General features: G+C 42.3%; 1 protein-coding gene across 1 annotated transcript in view; it reads right to left on the bottom strand.

Annotated features, from left to right (window-relative positions):
* Positions 1-5,207: 5,207 nt before the first annotated feature.
* The window catches only part of LOC130276228 (rho GTPase-activating protein gacHH-like), a 108,059-nt gene continuing 95,037 nt past the window's right edge, over positions 5,208-18,229 (bottom strand). Inside the window, exons 16-19 of the mRNA XM_056525289.1 lie at positions 17,522-17,622; positions 11,193-11,277; positions 10,792-10,896; positions 5,208-5,705 (exon numbers count right to left, since the gene is read on the bottom strand). Coding sequence (XP_056381264.1) covers positions 5,601-5,705; positions 10,792-10,896; positions 11,193-11,277; positions 17,522-17,622 — 396 coding nt within the window. The 3' untranslated portion in view covers positions 5,208-5,600. The remainder of the gene's footprint in view (positions 5,706-10,791; positions 10,897-11,192; positions 11,278-17,521; positions 17,623-18,229) is intronic.

The following is an 18,229-nucleotide window of genomic DNA, read 5'->3' as shown; positions in this document are numbered from 1 at the left end:
TTTAAAGTTAATGCGGGGCTGCATAAAGGTAACGAGACATCCTTGTGTCCCGAAAAGATCTTTTGGGACACAGTGATGTCCAGAATGTGACGGGGGCCCCCTGCTGTGGTCAGGGCCAGAGCGAGGCCCCAACCAGGGCGAGTCCTTAGGCAGCGGCCTTAATGGCCTAATTGGTAGAGCCACCTCTGATGCTGTCTATCTTAGATAAACATCAGATGAACCAGATAAGCATGAGTGTTCTACCCTTATCTAATGTTGAGGGGGAAACAAAGATCCACTGCCAGGTCAATCTGGTATCAGCTTCTTAGGCTAGGTTCACACCACCATTTGTGTCTCTGAGGCACGGATATGTTGGTGAAATGTTAAAATGACATGCCAACGTGTCTACTCGGACAGACATGGGCACTATTCATTTTAATGGCCTGACTATGGTCAGCTAGTGACTATGTCCGGGTCATATTTCAAGCGTATACAAGTTTTCCCTCGGACTAAGAAACCCAGCTAAAGCAAAATTCATTGGATATGTTGCAAACAGGACCAGAATATAGTCACTAGCTGACAACATGCGGGTCATTGAAATTAATGCCCTTTCCGAGCACTGACATGTCAGCATGCTTCGGAGGCACAAATAATGGTGTGAACCTAGCCTTAGTCTCTTCTTAATGTGAGAATATACAACAATTATAACATACTTCCCCAGTTTCTCCCTGTATATGAAGAATGGTCAAAAATGGTAAATGCTTCCTTGCAGCACATCAGTAAATGCTATTTTTTTTAATGAAAGCCAGATTTGGCTGTGAAATATAGATTGCTTTACACAGCCTGTAAAATATTGATAGCCCTAAATTGCAGCAATGGGACCTTTCTATTGCTTTGCTGTGTTATTGCTAGATTTCTCTTGATAATAAAGGCAGCAATTAAAACAAAGAAAGCATAGCAGAGGATTGTTAGATTGTGAAAACAGAATGTTTTGTGTATCTATAGTTACCTCATACACAAGCATATGTAAGCCTTAACTGACCAGACAATGTATTGAAGGGGTACTCCACCCCTAGACATCTTATCCCCTATCCAAAGGATAGGGGACAAGATGTCTGATCGCGGGAGTCCTGCCACTGGGGACCCCCACGTTCTCAGTAGCGGCACCCTGCCGTCATCACAGCACAGAGGAAAATCTCTGTGCGTGATGACAGGGCGATACAGGGTCTGGAGCACTGTGATGTCACGGCTCTGGCCCCTCCTGACATCATGCCCCCCCCTCCTTAATGTAAGTCTATGGGAGGGGGCATAATGGCCACCACGCCCGCTCCCATAGACTTGTATTGAGGGGGCGGGACGTGATGGAACGAGGGGCCGGAGCCGTGACGTCACAGTGCTCCAGCCCCTGTATCGCCCTGTCATCACGCACAGAGATTTTCCTCTGTGCTGTGATGACGGTGGGGTGCCGCTACTGAGAACGCGGGGGTCCCTTTGGATAGGGGATAAGATGTCTAAGGGCAGAGTACCTCTTTATGTGAAAGTTTGGTTTAGCAATTTTGTTTTAGAATTTCACATAAGAGCATTTTTAAGTTCATACAATGTAGTAGCCCTTTTAAGACTTATCACTGTTATCCAGAGTGAAGCATGGCAACAAAGAGTAACTCATGCTTAACCCCTTACCGACCTCCCAAATCTGTGATTCCAAACCACACGGGACCATTTATGTGTCCCTTTAGATGTCAGTGTCAGCACCAATATAATATAAAGGGTTAATAGCCGGTCATGGCAATTGACACATGCCAGCTATTAGCGGCAGCCCCCAGTTACTAATATAAACCGGGGACCGTCTAGTATGGCGCAAGCTCTAATCAGGAGCCCACACCATATCTCCTTAACAGCACCATGACGTGTATAAATTGGTCGTTAAGGAGTTAAAAGACCTGATATGTTTTTGAGCCGCTTGCAATGTAAATATTTAATGCTTCATTTTTGTTGTCCTGGAGAAACAAACACCTGCTGCAAGGTTTACTCACATTTCCCAATTGCTCACTGAAGGTTTAAATGGGCACTGTCAGATATGAAAAAATTGTATATGTTGTACATCTTTGCAAAACAATAGTTTTCTAATATACTTCTTTAAAAAAATTTCACATTTTATTAAAGAAAACTGCCACCAAAAATCCCACCACTAGGGATCCCCATACCTCCTGAAACACTGATAAGTCCCACAGTAGCATGAGTGTGTCCCAGGGTCATGGACACGAGGTGGCTGATTGATAAGCCTGCAGGAGGAACACAGCCTGCAGCAACACTGCTGTAACACAGTGTTTTACCAAACATGTGACTCCAGCTGTTGTAAAAATACAACTCCGAGGATGCCTGGACAGTCAAAGGATGTCTGGGCATGCTGGGAGTTGTAGTTTTGCAAAAGCTGTAGTCAACCAGCTGAAGACAACACTGCTGCAAAAAAGAGTTATCTAAACACTGTACCTCCAACTATTCCAAAACTACAAGTCCCAGCATTACAGGACTGCCAAAGGATGACACACATGAATGACATAGGAGCATATTGAAAATGTAGGCATTAAAAACCACTGTACTTTTAGCACTAAACCTTTGCACTAATTTAGTAAGATGTAAGTTATACACTCACCATATTGTCTTTGAGTGCAGGCAATCTTCAGTAATCGTGTGTGTGTGTACAGCATAAATCCAGAGAGGAAAGGGTTAAAGACAGGGGCGGACTGACAACACTCAGGGCCCACGGACAAAAAAAAAGTAAGAGCCCCCTGCGATGCTCTGCTGCTGGACACACTTCTGCCCCTATTCTACCCAAATCCCTCTACCAACCCTACATACAAAATAAACTACATTTTATATGTAAGAAACACTTTAATGTAGGTAAAATAATTTTCCATGACCAATAATACCAGTATATAAGGAGTAAATATATACCACCACACAATAACTGGATAATACCGCCATACTGTACTGAATAAAACCACTATACACAGACCAGTATAAAGTACAGGATCTGTATACCATATAGGACCATAAAGCGGTAGATACCATCTGTACAGAGATCTGTATACAATATAAGTGATTATATATAAAGGACCATATAGCAGTAGATACCAGCTGTACAGAGATCTGTATACTATATAAGTGATTATATACAGGACCATATGGCAGTAGATATCAGCAGTAAAAAGGATCTTTATACCATAAAAGTGATTAAAGTTACATCTAGGGACTCACAATTACATCTTTTCTGATCGGCAGCGTCCTCTCCTTTCTTTTCTTCTCTGTCCAGATCAGACCGCCATATCGATCTCTTAAATCTGCAGGACAAACATGTTTTCCATTGCCGCCCCTCCTCTATACAATCTTTCCATCTATAAGCCCCTAACTGTTGTAAAGCCCTCCTTGGTGTCCTGCACAGTAAATGGGCAGGTAGGTAGGTAGCCCGGTAAATAGTTTACTAGGTAGGTAGATCAGGAAGCCAGATATGTAGGTAGGTGACTAACCCGGTAGGTTGCTAGCTAGGTAGTTAGGCATCCATGTATGAAGGTCAGGTATGTACATAGGTAGCCAGGTATGTAGGTAGGTAGAAAGATATGTAAATAGGTAGTTAGGCAGCCAGGTAGGTAGGTAGTTAGATAGCCAGGTATATAGGTAATCAGTTAGGCATCCAGGTATAAAGTTAGGTAGCCAGGGAGTTAGTCAAGTAGGTAGCCAGCACCCCCTCCACCCAGTGGCGGATCCAGAGTCTAATCTTGGGAGGGACATTATGAAAACCCCTATGTAGTTAGTAGGTAGCCCTCCTATTAGTTTAGTACTTTGTCCCCATATTAGTTAGGCAGGAACATAGTAGATAGTCCCTCACATTAGGTGTAGGCAGCAGAGTTCCCTCATATTAGGTGTAGGCAGCAGAGTTCCCTCATATTAGGTGTAGGCAGCAGAGTTCCCTCATATTAGGTGTAGGCAGCAGAGTTCCCTCACATTAGGTGTAGGCAGCAGAGTTCCCTCACATTAGGTGTAGGCAGCAGAGTTCCCTCACATTAGGTGTAGGCAGCAGAGTTCCCCCATAGTAGGTGTAGGCAGCAGAGTTCCCCCATAGTAGGTGTAGGAAGAAGAGTTCCCCCACAGTGCGTGTAAGCAGCAGGGTCCCCTCACAGTAGGTGTAGGCAGCAGGGTCCCGCCCCCCACAGTAGGTATAGGCAGCAGGGCCCCCCCCACAGTAGGTGTAGACAGCAGGGTCCCCCCACAGTAGGTGTAGGCAGCATGGTCCCCCTACAGTAGGTGTAGGCAGCAGAGACCCCCACAGTAGGTGTAGGCAGCAGAGTTTCCCCCCTCCCCCAGTAGGTGTAGGCAGCAGATTTAGAGTTCCCCCCAGTAGGTGTAGGCGGCAGATTTAGAATTCCCCCCAGTAGGTGTAGGCAGTAGAGTTAAAGTTCCCCCCCCCCAGTAGGTGTAGGCAGCAAATTTAGAGTTTCCCTCCCAGTAGGTGTACGCAGCAGAGTTAGGGTTCCCCCAGTAGGTGTAGGCAGCAAATTTAGAGTTTCCCTCCCAGTAGGTGTAGGCAGCAGAGTTAGGGTTCCCCCCAGTAGGTGTAGGCAGCAGATTTAGAGTTTCCCTCCCAGTAGGTGTAGGCAGCAGAGTAGGGTTCCCCGCAGTAGGTGTAGGCAGCAGAGTTAGGGTCCCCCCAGTAGGTGTAGGCACCAGAGTTAAAGTCCCCCCCAGTAGGTGTAGGCAGCAGAGCTTTTTCCCCTCCCCCTTCCCAGATTGAAAAAAAAAAAGATGCTCACCTGATGTCCCATGCAACGATCTTCTCCTCCGGAGCGCAGCAGGGGCTTGCGTCTTCTTTCCTCCACAGTGCAGACGCTGATGAGTGAGGACATCACGTCTCCTCTGTGTAGGCTACAGATGCAGCTCATACAAAGGGTACGCCTTCTCCTGTATGTGCGTGTATCACACATACAGGAGAAGGCAGCGCTGTCTGCTGGGGATCCGATACAAGTGTCCTGGATCCTCAGTAGCAGCGGCAGGCCCTTTACCCGGCCGGGCCCTCTGACGACATCCAATCGGACTAACCGGTCAGTTCACCCCTGGTTAAAGAGCAGGGCTGCCAGGCTCCTCCAAGAGCAGTGAGTCAGCAAAGTAAGGGAGGGGGAGGAGTCATTACAGTGCAGGCAAGTGAAGGACACCCCCCCTCCCTTAGACAAGATGAGAAAGACATCGAGCAGCTATAATATGCTTTTTTTTTTGTGAAATATACGTGATACAGACATAAAAATACATGTACATTGGAACACCTTTTTTTTATTACTGGCCTTAATCAACTAAGATCAAATAAAATCAAAAAAATTAAAGAAAGGACAAAACAGATGGAATGAAGTATACTGTATTGTATTGTTTTATGCTTGGCATGTGTATTTGATTGGTTATACAATTTTTCAGTGTATTAAATACCAATTATAAAATATATGAAAAATACAATTAACAATGACATTTTTATTAATAATTGTGTTGATAGCAAGTACAAATCACACATTTTTCAGATTAATCCTAAATCTTTCAACTCTGTGTTAATCTTCCTTCACCATGAACAGAAAAGCATTTTACATTCCTTTGAACTGCTGCATGATAGAAATCAACTGCTCATTGCGTTTCTCAATCATTTGCTGTTCTTCTTTTAACTTTTTCTGTTGTAGAAGAATTTCTTCCTGAGAAGCAATTAAAATACAGTTATGAAGTTGATTATTATAATAGTTTTGCATATGTGGGTTGTGTAGTAGTACTGTGCATTACTTTTCATGGCAAGGCCATAGCTGCTGCAGGAAAAAGGTAAAATTTTTAGGGTAGGTTCACACACAGCGCATCCGCAGCGTATTTGACAATGTGGATGCAAGGCTGGGAGTCACAGAGCAAGCTCCCTGTAGCTCTGTGTGTCCGCTCGTAAGCTCATAGCAGCGAAGTTCCCGCTGGCAGTCATGAGCTGACACAGAGCTACCTGGCTGCAGCAGGGAGCTCACTCTGCAGTCACAGTGTGACTGCCCGCAGCACATGCACAGTGCCAAATATGTTGCCGATGCGCTGTGTGTGACCCTATACCATTAAAGTCATAGAATTATGACATGGTCAGTAGCCAAACCCCCAGAACCCAGATTGGATCGCGGCTCTGCAAACTTTCGAACATTGCCAGGTTTGGGGCTGAGCTGTTCTCACATCTATATGGCTGTATAATGTATACAGTGAAGAGACTGATACTTACCATCTCATAGCCCCTTTCGTGACATGATAAATAGGGGTTGGGCTACACAAGCAGCCATATCCGATTTTGTTGCCGGCCTGAAAACTGTGGTCCTCCTTGGTTTTTAGTCCAGCCGGCTCATTCAAATTGATGGGATGCAGCGCGGGTCTGATGGGGATACAGCAGCGGCTGGTTTTTACATTTCCCCACCAGATTTAGAGACTGTATTGCTAAATCTTGGTGTGAATGCTTTCTAATAAACCAAGGTCTCTCAGTTCAAGGATTTTGTCCCTCTCAGTTTGCTACAAGTGTCAATAACGGGTATGTCGAGAAACAGGAGGCATCACACAATAATACTGAACTGACTTCATCTGATTTATAAGGTTTGATGTGGGTGAAATAATGTATTTTAAATCTGGCTTTTATACCATTGAAGCTCATCCAACATGCCACAGATTAGAGCTAGCTGCTTGAAATTTTTTTAATTATTGCAGATCATAGCAACACCTGCTACTTCCTCAATTTGCTTAACCTTATGGCTTGTCCTTTTTGGTGTGCCAAATTGTTGTTGAGGAGTATAGGTTGCTGATATTGTGATTTACAAGAAAAAGGGCAAGATGCTACATGACCAGTCACAAGTAAAATCAAAATACTGCCTGTGAATATAACAAATGAAAATAAATAAATATAAATACATAAGGAAAATGTCTACTTTAATGTCCCTAAATCCAGGTCCAGTAACCATGAAAAAAGTAAGTGCCCATACATATTATCTAACAGTTGATGAATGTAGATTATTTAGACAAAATCATTCATTGGGTGAATTTTATCAACAATCATTTTAGCTGACTATTGGCAGATTGTTATCATCTGAAAAAAAGTTGACCAGGAGTAATACAGGTGATATGAAGGTCTGCGCAGAGCAACAATTCACATTAGTTTATATCTCAATTCAACATATACTGTAAGTTCAACTGCAGTAGTGCAAATAGCATCTTAATAGAGACCTCCACCTCGCCTGAGTGAAATATAGAGCAGGCATATTCAACAGTTACTAAACCTACAACCTTTCGGAGGCTGTTTTCCACTTATGTATGTTGTTTATTCCATAAAGGATGTTGTTCACAATTGGAGTGTCATTTGTAGGTTTAGTATGTGAATAGCTGGCACTTTTTGTAGTAGCTGGATTGCATTTTTATTATATTAAACAGTTACTTTTTTCTCATCTGTGGATGGTGGTATGATGTCTTGCTGTTTTCAGATCTTTTGGACTACATCACTTTGTCAAGTTCTCTATAAGTAAACTGTAATCATTAATAATAATGGTATTACGGTTCAGTCAATTAACTTGAATGCTGGGGTGCAAATGAAAGTAGCAACAGATGCACTGGGGAAGCAACAGTTCATCAACCTCCAAAAAATAATGATTCTAATAATCATTATAATAATCATAATAAACATTACAGGTTATAATAAACATTAAAGGTTATGGATACTAGATTTATGTGGATAGAATGTTCATTCAGGAATTTATTCTGATCTCCAAGGGATTGGGAAATAATCTTTCCACTGTCATGGGGCAATTGGCATCAGCCTCATGTTTTTTTTTTTTTTTGCCTTCCTCTGGATCAACACAGTAGGGATTACGTTGAACTTGATGGACTCTTGTCTTTTTTCGACCTTACAAACTATGTACTATGTTATTATGTTATGATTTTCCAGGTGGTGACCACAGACAAATACTTTCTTCTTACCCTTCGTGACTAATCCTTCTCTAGTTTAGCATTTGTCTAGTGTTCTTGTCACTACTAGTAGCATGTGGGGATACCTGCAGCCCATTCCAGTTGCACATCTCTACAATTACAAGAAGGTTTGCTGTTACCCAAGAAGAGATGAACAGGTATCATAAGGGGAATCGACCAAGCAACAAGACCAGTATCTGCTCCTTTTTGTTAGGAAGACAGGGAAAGCTCTGCCAAAGCCTTAGAAAATTAACGCCAGAAGTCTAGTAAAGTGCATGTTTTTGACTAAACTCCAGAAGGGGAATGAGACCTGAAATCTTTTAATGGGGTCGGTGCTCACAGTCCAGCACCATGCATTCACCAAAGACCCCAGCATTGGCAGGTTTGCCATTGGTGCCCAGTTCTCTTCACAGATGAAAGTTCACACTAAGCACATGTAATGGAGACAACAAGGTAAATATTGTGCTGCCAGCAACATCTTACAGTGAGTTTAACAAAAACAAAGACAAACTGTGGGCAGATCTACACCCATGGGCCACTTTATTTGGTACAATTGCTTGTTAACACAAAAAAGCTTATCATCCAATCACATGGAAGCAAATTAATACACTTAGGATGTGTAGACATGGCCAAGATATCTTGCTTAAGTTCAAATCAAGCATCAGAATAATGAAGGAAGGGGATTTTTTTGATTATGAGCATGTTATGGTTGTTGGTGCCAGGCTGGGCTGAGAATTTCCGAAACTTCTGATCTACTGGGATTTTCACACACAATGGTTTACTCTAGGTTTACAAAGAATAGTTCAAAGAAGAGAAAATATCCAGTAAGTGGCAGTTGTGTAGATGAAAATGGGCAGACTGGTTTAAGATAACAGAAAGCCAACATCAACCCAAATAACCACCACCGGGTGCCACTCCTGTAAGCAAAGAACAGGAAACTGAGGCTACAAGTCACACAGGCTTATGAAAATTGGACAATAGAAAACTAGAAGAATGTTGCCTCAATCTAACAGAGCACATTTGGGATGGGATGGAAATAGAAATTTACACTATGGATTTTCAGCTTACAAATCTGCAGCAACTGCCTAATGCCATCATGTTCATATGGACCAAAATCTCTAAGGAATGTTTTCAACACCTTGTAGAAATGCAGCAAAGAATAAAGGTAGTTATGAAGGCAAAAGGGGAGTCCAACCCGATGCTAACAAGGTGTACCTAATAAAGTGGCCAGTGTGTAATTAATTTATTTGGATCTTGCTAGCACAGAGCAGGCATTTTAATGTGGAAGCATCTCACAAGTCTCCATACTTTTCCGCTGGTTTGTTTAAAAAAATTCTGCAGATAAATAGGGTTTATGCAGAAAACAGAAGCTTTGTATGATAAATGTCCATCTAAGGGCTCATTCACACAGCCGTCTGCCCCCATACATTCATGCCCGTTGTGGAATCTGTTTGATAATTTTTAAACGGGTTGCAAACGCCTGTAAAATAATCCCATTGATGTTAATGGGATTTTTTTTACAATCCTTTATCACCCGTTTGCACCTGTTTCCTATCTGTTCCGTTTTTTTTTCCATGCGTCAAAAATAACGGAATAGAAACAGATATAACAATTTTAACATTGAGCTCTATGGAAAATGGATCAGCATATAATGTCATCCATTTGCACCCAGTTTTTAATATTCATTTTTCAACCAATATTACTTCTGAGCATGCTCAGAAGGAGTGAAATCAGCAAACGCTTGCTGTGCTGTGAGATTAATACTACTCCCATCATGGAACAGACTTGTTTCCTTGATGGGAGTAGTAGTTTCCAGGTTGCAGGAATCAGGGGAGGCTAGAAGCACTGCAGGGGGACAGTTATATATCACTATATATCTGTCCCCCTCTGTATATATCTGTCAATAGTATGCCATCAGCAGCGCATCTGCTAGCCAGGAAGCGGGCGGTATTGCACTGCCTTCCCCGGCCAGCAGCTTGATGTGCTGCTGATAGTATACTATTCACAGATAGCGCTGCGAGGGATTTATGTATGCGCTCCCTGGGGGGACATTATACATAGCTAGTGCAGAGGGGGGCATTATACATAGCTAGCGCAGCGGGGGATCAGACATATAGCGCTATATGTCTGGCCCCCCCACTGTGCTAGCTATGTATATTGCCCACTGCTGCGCATCAGGGCAGCCGGGGAACGCAGCGCAATGCTTCCCCAGCCGCCAGTGTAGTGCAACATTACAATCCTCGCTAATGACTTTAAAAACCCCACCGGGAGCCCTGAATGGTACCTCGGTGCCAGCCATTCAGGGCTCCCAGCGGGGTATTTACAAAATGAAAGTAAAACACACACAATCTACATCACAGGGGTTGCGGAGCATGCCGCCCGCTTCCCTGGTTAATAACTTCTGATCGCATCGGGTCTCAGAAGTGAGACTCGGTGCGATCAATCCCTCAGCCCCTGCACTACTACCACCAATATGTAACAGACTTTGTTCCATGATGGTGGTAGTAGTACAAGCATTAATCTAGCCTCGCAGCCGCCTGCAGACTCCTGTAGCCAGGGAACTACTGCTCCCATCATGAAAGAAGTCTGTTACATGATGGGAGTAGTAGTAGTCCCAGCTGCAGGAGTCTGTAGACAGCTGTTACTAACGGAGGAAAAACTGATGCAAACGGATGCCACTAAATAGCATCCCTTTGCATCAGTTTGCACCCGTTAATAGAATGGTCCGTTTAGGAGGCAATAACGGACAAAATCTAGACAGGGGACAACGGCTGTGTGAACGTAGCCTATGTTGTCCCCATCACAATATAAACTTACTCTTAGTTTACAAATGTCTCTTCTTTCTTTGTCATTCTCTTCTGCCCTTGCTTTCAGCCATGCTTCATTTTGTAGTCTGTGTTTTTCCAACATTTCCTGAAGTTCCTACATACAAAATGCTTCATTAGTAAATAACATCTACTTGATGTACAAAGCCAATAACAAACAATAAAGAAATATATATTCAATTGTATTCTTTTAAAAATCTAGTTTTGAAAATGTAATATTTAATTCTATTGACCTTCTATTGGAGACTGTGGGGTAGGATTATGCTACAGTACTATGTACTATATCATATGTTCCATTTGTGTTGCTCTTTATCATAGCTTTATGCTATTTTTAAAGTTCTACCATTAGAAAAAAAGGAACATGAAAGTAATTTAAGAAGTGATAGATCAAACCTGTCGGCGGAGCTTGTACTGTCTGTTGAATTCTTCTTTTTCTTCAAAGAAAGCAGTTTGCTCCTGGGTGAATCTTCTTCTTTCACTAAGACATATAATATTTAATTTGATATTTATTTTATTAATGGTGTATTAAATAATAGGGGACATACAGGAGACTAGTGTTATTTAAATCTTTCTGGACCAAGTCATTTGTGAGCTTGTGGACAAAATTTTTAGATTTTTTTATCTTGGCATTACGGTGGTAATTTTTATTTTTGCAGCTGCACAACAATATGGGGTCTGTTTTTTTTGCTTGTATTGCTGTAAGTTGTAATTTCTACCTGCATCGCTGTATTTCTACCATATCATTCATATTCATTATATTATGGGGGGACATGTAGAAAGAAATCACAATTTTACTATCTTTAAATATTTTTATTTTTTGAAGTTGTTTATCACTTATCACTGAATTATATACCTCTATAGTTGTGATAGGTATATTACGGTACTGTGTGTAGTTCCTACAGTATGCAGTACATGTACAGTATGTCATGAGCTTCTAGGGTAATAGATGGTAATAGATGCTACTGGACCCTGCACAGCAGAGCATTGTTCAAAGAATTGGATCATAGTGTTTTATGTATTTTGTTTTATGTGGAATTGTATTACTTGTGTAGATGTTTGTCAACCATAAGGATTTTTAGGGAGTTGCCTCTGTCAGGCTAACAGGGGGCACTTCTTAATATGCTTTTAGTTTTGTTAGTTATGATAGGAGATTTATTATAGAGGTTTTCTTGCATTCCTACCTTTTTGTTTTAGCATGACTTATTAACCCCTTCATGACCCAGCCCATTTTCACCTTCATGACCTGGGCATTTTTTGAAAATCTGACCACTGTCACTTTAAACATTAATAACTTTGGAATGCTTTTACTTATCATTCTGATTCCGAGATTGTTTTTTCGTGACATATTCTACTTTATGTTATTGTTAAAATTTCACTGATATTTGTATCCTTTCTTGGTAAAAAATCTAAAAATTTCATGAAAATTTTGAAAATTTAGCATTTTTCTAACTTTGAAAGTCTCTGCTTGAAAGGAAAATGGATATTCCAAATAAATTACATATTGATTCACATATACAATATGTCTACTTTGTGTTTGCATAAAAAAATTGACAAGTTTTTACTTTTGGAAGACACCAGAGGGCTTCAAAGTTCCGCAGCAATTTTCCAATTTTTCTCAAGATTTTCAAAATCGTAATTTTTCAGGGCCCAGTTCAGGTTGGAAGTGGATTTTAAGGGTCTTCATATTAGAAATACCCCATAAATGACCCCATTATAAAAACTGCACCCCCCAAAGTATTCAAAATGACATTCAGTAAGTGTTTTAACCCTTTAGGTGTTTCACAGGAATAGCAGCAAAGTGAAGGAGAAAATTCTAAATCTTCATTTTTTACACTCGCATTTTCTTGTAGACCCAATTTTTGAATTTTTACAAGGGGTAAAAGGAGAGAAATCACCCTAAAATTTGTAACCCAATTTCTCTCGAGTAAGGAAATACCTCATATGTGTATGTCAAGTGTTCAGCGGGCGCAGTAGAGGGCTCAGAAGGGAAGGAGCGACAAGGGGATTTTGGAGAGTGAGTTTTTCTGAAAGGGTTTTTGGGGGGCATGTCCCATTTAGGAATCCCCTATGGTGCCAGAACAGTGGACCCCCCACATGTGACCCCATTTTGGAAACTATACCCCTCATGGAATTTAATAAGGGGTGCAGTGAGCATTTACACCCCACTGGCGTTTGACAGATATTTGAAACAGTGGACTGTGCAAATCAAAAATTTTATTTTTCATTTTAACAGACCACTGTTCCAAAAATCTGTCATACACCAGTGGGGTGTAAATGCTCACTGCACCCCTTATTACATTCTGTGAGGGGTGTAGTTTCCAAAATGGGGTCACATATGGATATTTATTGTTTTGCGTTTGTCAGAACTGCTGTAACAATCAGCCACCCCTGTGTAAATCGCCTCAAATGTACATGGCGCACTCTCCCTTCTGGGCCTTGTTGTGCGCCCCCTGAGCACTTTGTGCCCACATATGGGGTATCTCCGTACTCAGGAGAAATTGCGTTACAAATTTAGAGGGTCTTTTTTCCCTTTTACCTCTTGTGAAAATGAAAAGTATAGGGCAACACCAGCATGTCAGTGTAAAAAATTTATTTTTTTACACTAACATGCTGGTGTAGACCCCAACTTCACCTTTTCATAAGGGGTTAAAGAAGAAAAAGCCCCCCAAAATTTGTAAGGCAATTTCTCCCGAGTACGGCGATACCCCATATGTGTCCCAAAACTGTTGCTCTGAAATACGACAGGGCTCCAAAGTGAGAGAGCGCCATGCGCATTTGAGGCCTGAATTAGGGATTTGCATAGGGGTGGACATAGGGGTATTCTATGCCAATGATTCCCAAACAGGGTGCCTCCAGCTGTTGCAAAACTCCCAGCATTCCTGGACAGTCAATGGCTGTCCGACAATACTGGGAGTTATTATTTTGCAACAGCTGGAGGCTCCGTTTTGGAAACAGTAGCGTACCAGACGTTTTTCATTTTTGGGGGGAGGGGGGCTGTGTAGGGGTATGTGTATATGTAGTGTTTTTTACTTTTTATTTTAGGTTAGTGTTAGTGTAGTGTAGTGTTTTTAGGGTACAGTCACATGGGCAGAGGTTCACAGCAAGTTTGCCGCTGGAAGTTTGAGCTGCAGCGCAAAATTTGCGCCATTTCAAACTTGCAGCACCCACTGTAAACCTCCGCCCATGTGAGTGTACCCTGTACATTCACATTGGGGGGAGGGGGCAAACATCCAGCTGTTGCAAACTCCGAGCATGCCCTTTGGCTGTCCGTGCATGCTGGGAGTTGTGGTTTTGCAACAGCTGGAGGAACACTGGTTTGGAAACACTAAGTTAAATAATAAACTTTCAAGTGTTTTGCAACCAAACTTAGTGTTTCCAAACCAGTGTGCCTCCAGCTGTTGCAAAACTACAACTCCCAGCATGCATGGTCGGTCAGTGCATGCTGGGAGTTATAGTTTTGCAACAATTGCAACAGCTGGAGGCACTGAGGTAGGAAACGGACAATGTTTCCCAACTAGTGTGCCTCCAGTTGTTGCAAAACTACAACTCCCAGCATGCCCAGACTGCCCAGGCATGCTGGAAGTTGTAGTTCGGCAATATCTGAAGGATCAGATGTTGCCGAACTACAACTTCCAGCATGCTTGGGCAGTCTGGGCATGCTGGGAGTTGTAGTTTTGCAACATCTGGAGGTCCACAGTTTGGAGACCACTGTATAATGGTCTCCAATCTGTGCTCTTCCAGATGTTAGAGAACTACAACTCCCAGCATGCCTGGACAGACTGAGCATGGTGAGATTTGTAGTTTTGCAACATCTAGAAGAGCACAGATTGGAGACCATTATACAGTGGTCTCCAAACTGTGGGCCTCCAGATGTTGCAAAACTACAACTCCCAGCATGCCCAGAAAGCCAAAGGCTGTCTGGGCATGCTGGGAGTTGCAGTTTTGAAACTCTCAGAGGCAGCAGTGAGATCGCTTTACGGCGATCTCACTGCTGCCAATGAAGATGCCGCACTGCTGCTGCAAACTCACCTCCGGGACGCAGCGCAGCCGGGACCGCATGGAGGACGCCGGGACCGCCGGGACCACTCGGGACACCGCTCGGACGGGTAAGTGACGCCGGGGGACGGGTCAGGGACACTTAGCAGAGCGGTGTGTGTCCCGATCCCCGTGATCAGGACTCACACACCGCGCTGCTATCAGCTAGTCAGATTTGACCAGCTGATAGCAGCAATCGCTGGGGGGGGGGATGAAACCCCCCGTGGTCGCATGGTAAGATGGCTGGCTATCAGTGATAGCCACCATCTTACCGGGCGCTGCGGGATGCCGCGAGTAGCGGCAGTAATGTTCATGATGTATCTGTATGTCATGGGTCGGGAACACCTTGCCACCCATGACGTACAGGTATGTCATAGGTCGGGAAGGGGTTAAATGGGCACTGTCAGATCCCAAAAACTTTTACATGTTGTTACTGATGAAAATAAAAGCCCTTTTGTAATATGGTTGTTTACATTTTTTTGAATATTTTATAAAGAAATGGCTTCTGAAAATCCCACCACTAGGGGTCCCCATACCTACTGGGACACTAACAAGTCCTGCAGCAGCACCAGGCTTGTCCGTGAGTCATTGACAAGAGATGACTCATGAACAAGGCTGCATAAGCAGACGCACCAATCACCTCCCACCACCACAAGGGAAGGACACGCCCCCTTCCCCTGAGAGGATTTTTAACACTGTAAGCTTATACAAAGAGGTATTATTATAATAAATGTAGGTGAGAGAGGCATAAAAATATAGATAGATAAAATATAAATAGATGCACATGGTCAGGATTAGGTACCGAGTAACATTTTTTTTGTGGGATCTGACAGGTACTCTTTAAAGACTGTGTTAATATTTCAATAATTGTGTAACAGGTGTGAGGACCCGTTGTGCTACCAAACTGGTTTGGCTTTAGGCCACACTAGGGAGCAAGTCTAAGCACTCCTAGGTCTTCACTCTTTATCCAGCTCTAGGATGTGGAAGCTGGACTTGCTAGAAGGTACCAGGACGTTCCACAAATGTTGTTCAGGTGTGGGTAGATGGCTGGCCCAGCATACCAGAGGGTAATGGTTCAAGACAGTGAGTCAGGCAGATAAGCATAGTCAACAGTCTGAGTCATATACAGGAGAGTCAGAACAGTATCTAGGAATGAGGCAGCAACATAGTCAAATACATGCAAGTGGTCGTGACAGGCAGGGCGCTAAATGAAGGAAGCGCCAGAAACATACTACCAGAAGACCAGAGCGTGAGGCTTGCAGCAATAAGTGAGAGCACAGTCCACCGGTGCTACAAAATGTAATATGTAAGAAATCTTATAAACCAACGCAATCTTGGTTCTTGTTAAATAAAATGAACTTTTTTGCAACATTTTTGTAAACAATATTTTTTTCAAAAATGTTGCACCTGGTTGGATGTATGAATAAATACAAAATTTGGATTCACTATATCAGTGATTCCCAACTGGGGAATATCTCAGTGATTCCCAACTGTCAGGCCCTGCCTGAGGTACCGCAACGCTCTGGATTTTTGATTTTATTTTTTTCCTGCACCAGCCTGCATGCCTGTGAATTACGGCGGGACAGGGGGGAAGGGAAGCCTGTGTGCGCATAGTGTGTATGTGTGCACTGCGCACACAGTGCCCCCTCCCCCTGCGGTTCCGTGTTTTTTTTCTTCATTCTTTTGCTCTGTCACAGGGACAGAACATGGAAAACACTTGGAGTCCATTGGGTTTCTGTCATGGTGCATTCCATTTTCCTACACAATATAGCTCGGCATGCTGTACTATGTTGTCTGGCATTTTCTGAATCTGTGACAGTCTCCTAATGGAACCTGGACGCAAATGTAAACCTAGGCTAACCTAAACACATTTTCTTTACATTATTAATGGATGTCATCATTCTTTGAACATGTACCACAAACTATTCAAGAAAAGTATGACTAAAATGGTTAGGGTAAAGAGCTGACCATGATTTATAGTAAAATGACAGCTTTGGTTAAGTTCACATGGCCGTTCTCTCCTGTCCCGCTATTCTCCCATCACTGCTACTAAACGGACCATAATAACAAACAGATGCAAACTGATGCAAAGGGATGCCATTAAGTCATTAAGTGGTTGCTCACATCTCTTCTGAGCAAAAAAACTGATGCAAACAGATGACATTACAGGCTCATCCATTTGCCATAGACTTCAATGTTAAATTTCATATATCCGTTTCTTATCCATTATTTTTTGACAGAGAAAAAAATACTGCATGCAACATCTTTCGTCCGCTAAAATAATGGAAAAGAGTGCAAACAGGTGACAAAGGACTGTAAAAAAAATCCCATTGACATCAATGGGATCTTTTTACAGCCGTTTGCAAAAGGCTTGAACGGATTTGAGAAGGGGCATGAATTAACGGGGACTGATGTTAATGTGAATGAGCCCTTTACGGTTACTTGGAATGGTACTTGGAAACAAATGCAGTGTTCTCCATGAGCCTGTGAGACTGCACATTCAACATTTGCAAAACCTTATTTTGAAGAACTGAATCATGTCATTTAACCAATGATTAACTTGAGGTTCCCACTTCCTTCAAGAAAGATATTCTGCAATAGCTAAAATGTTTATCATAAGGAATAATGCAGTGCTAGTATACAATATTAACATATCTGTAATAGCAGAATAACGAAGCAATACTTACAGGTCAAATTTTTCAAATTCAGCGTCTAACATGACAAAGGCTGATTTAACTTTTTCTATTGCTTCCCCTCGAAGAGACATAAAGCTGCTGTCTTTAACTTCCTAAAAAAAAAAAAAGCAAGTGACAAATGTGGTATAAAAAAAGCTGAATTATTATATTAATCATATTAGTTCTGAAAATACAGAGATAAAGAAAATATTTCTTGCAGCATTTCATAATTCTATAAACTGAAGTAAAGGGAAGTCTGAATAACAGGTCTGGTCTGTCATATGTTTGTGCTATTTTTTATGCATTTTTGGTGACCAGGCATTGTAGTGGTATATCATCAATATGTACAAGTGTTCCTACTAGAGAGATGAGTGGAGAGCCAGAGTAGCCACTTTGTAGCTGCAGTACCTATTACTAAGTGACAATTTAAATCTATTAAAAGGGAACATTTATCAGTTTTGATGCTGTCAGAAAACTGGCAGCATGAAACAGATATAGACTCTTTCATTACAACCGTCTATCATTCGCTGTGAAACACTGCAGCCTTTAAGAAAAATTATAATTTAAAAGCTGTCAGGGAACTGGGTCACTGGAGTGGTCTAAGCCAAATTCTCTTTACCCTACACACAAATAGAGATCTATCAAATCCAGCAAGGAGAGAATACAGCCCTGGTGACCCAAAAACCAATTCCCAACTGGTTTTAAAGGGGTACTCCACTG

Source organism: Hyla sarda, chromosome 1 (assembly GCF_029499605.1).
Source record: "Hyla sarda isolate aHylSar1 chromosome 1, aHylSar1.hap1, whole genome shotgun sequence".
In the NCBI taxonomy this organism is placed as follows: Eukaryota; Metazoa; Chordata; class Amphibia; order Anura; family Hylidae; genus Hyla; species Hyla sarda.
Note: the sequence above shows the minus strand (reverse complement) of the source record. Positions and strands in the feature narration are given on the sequence as shown.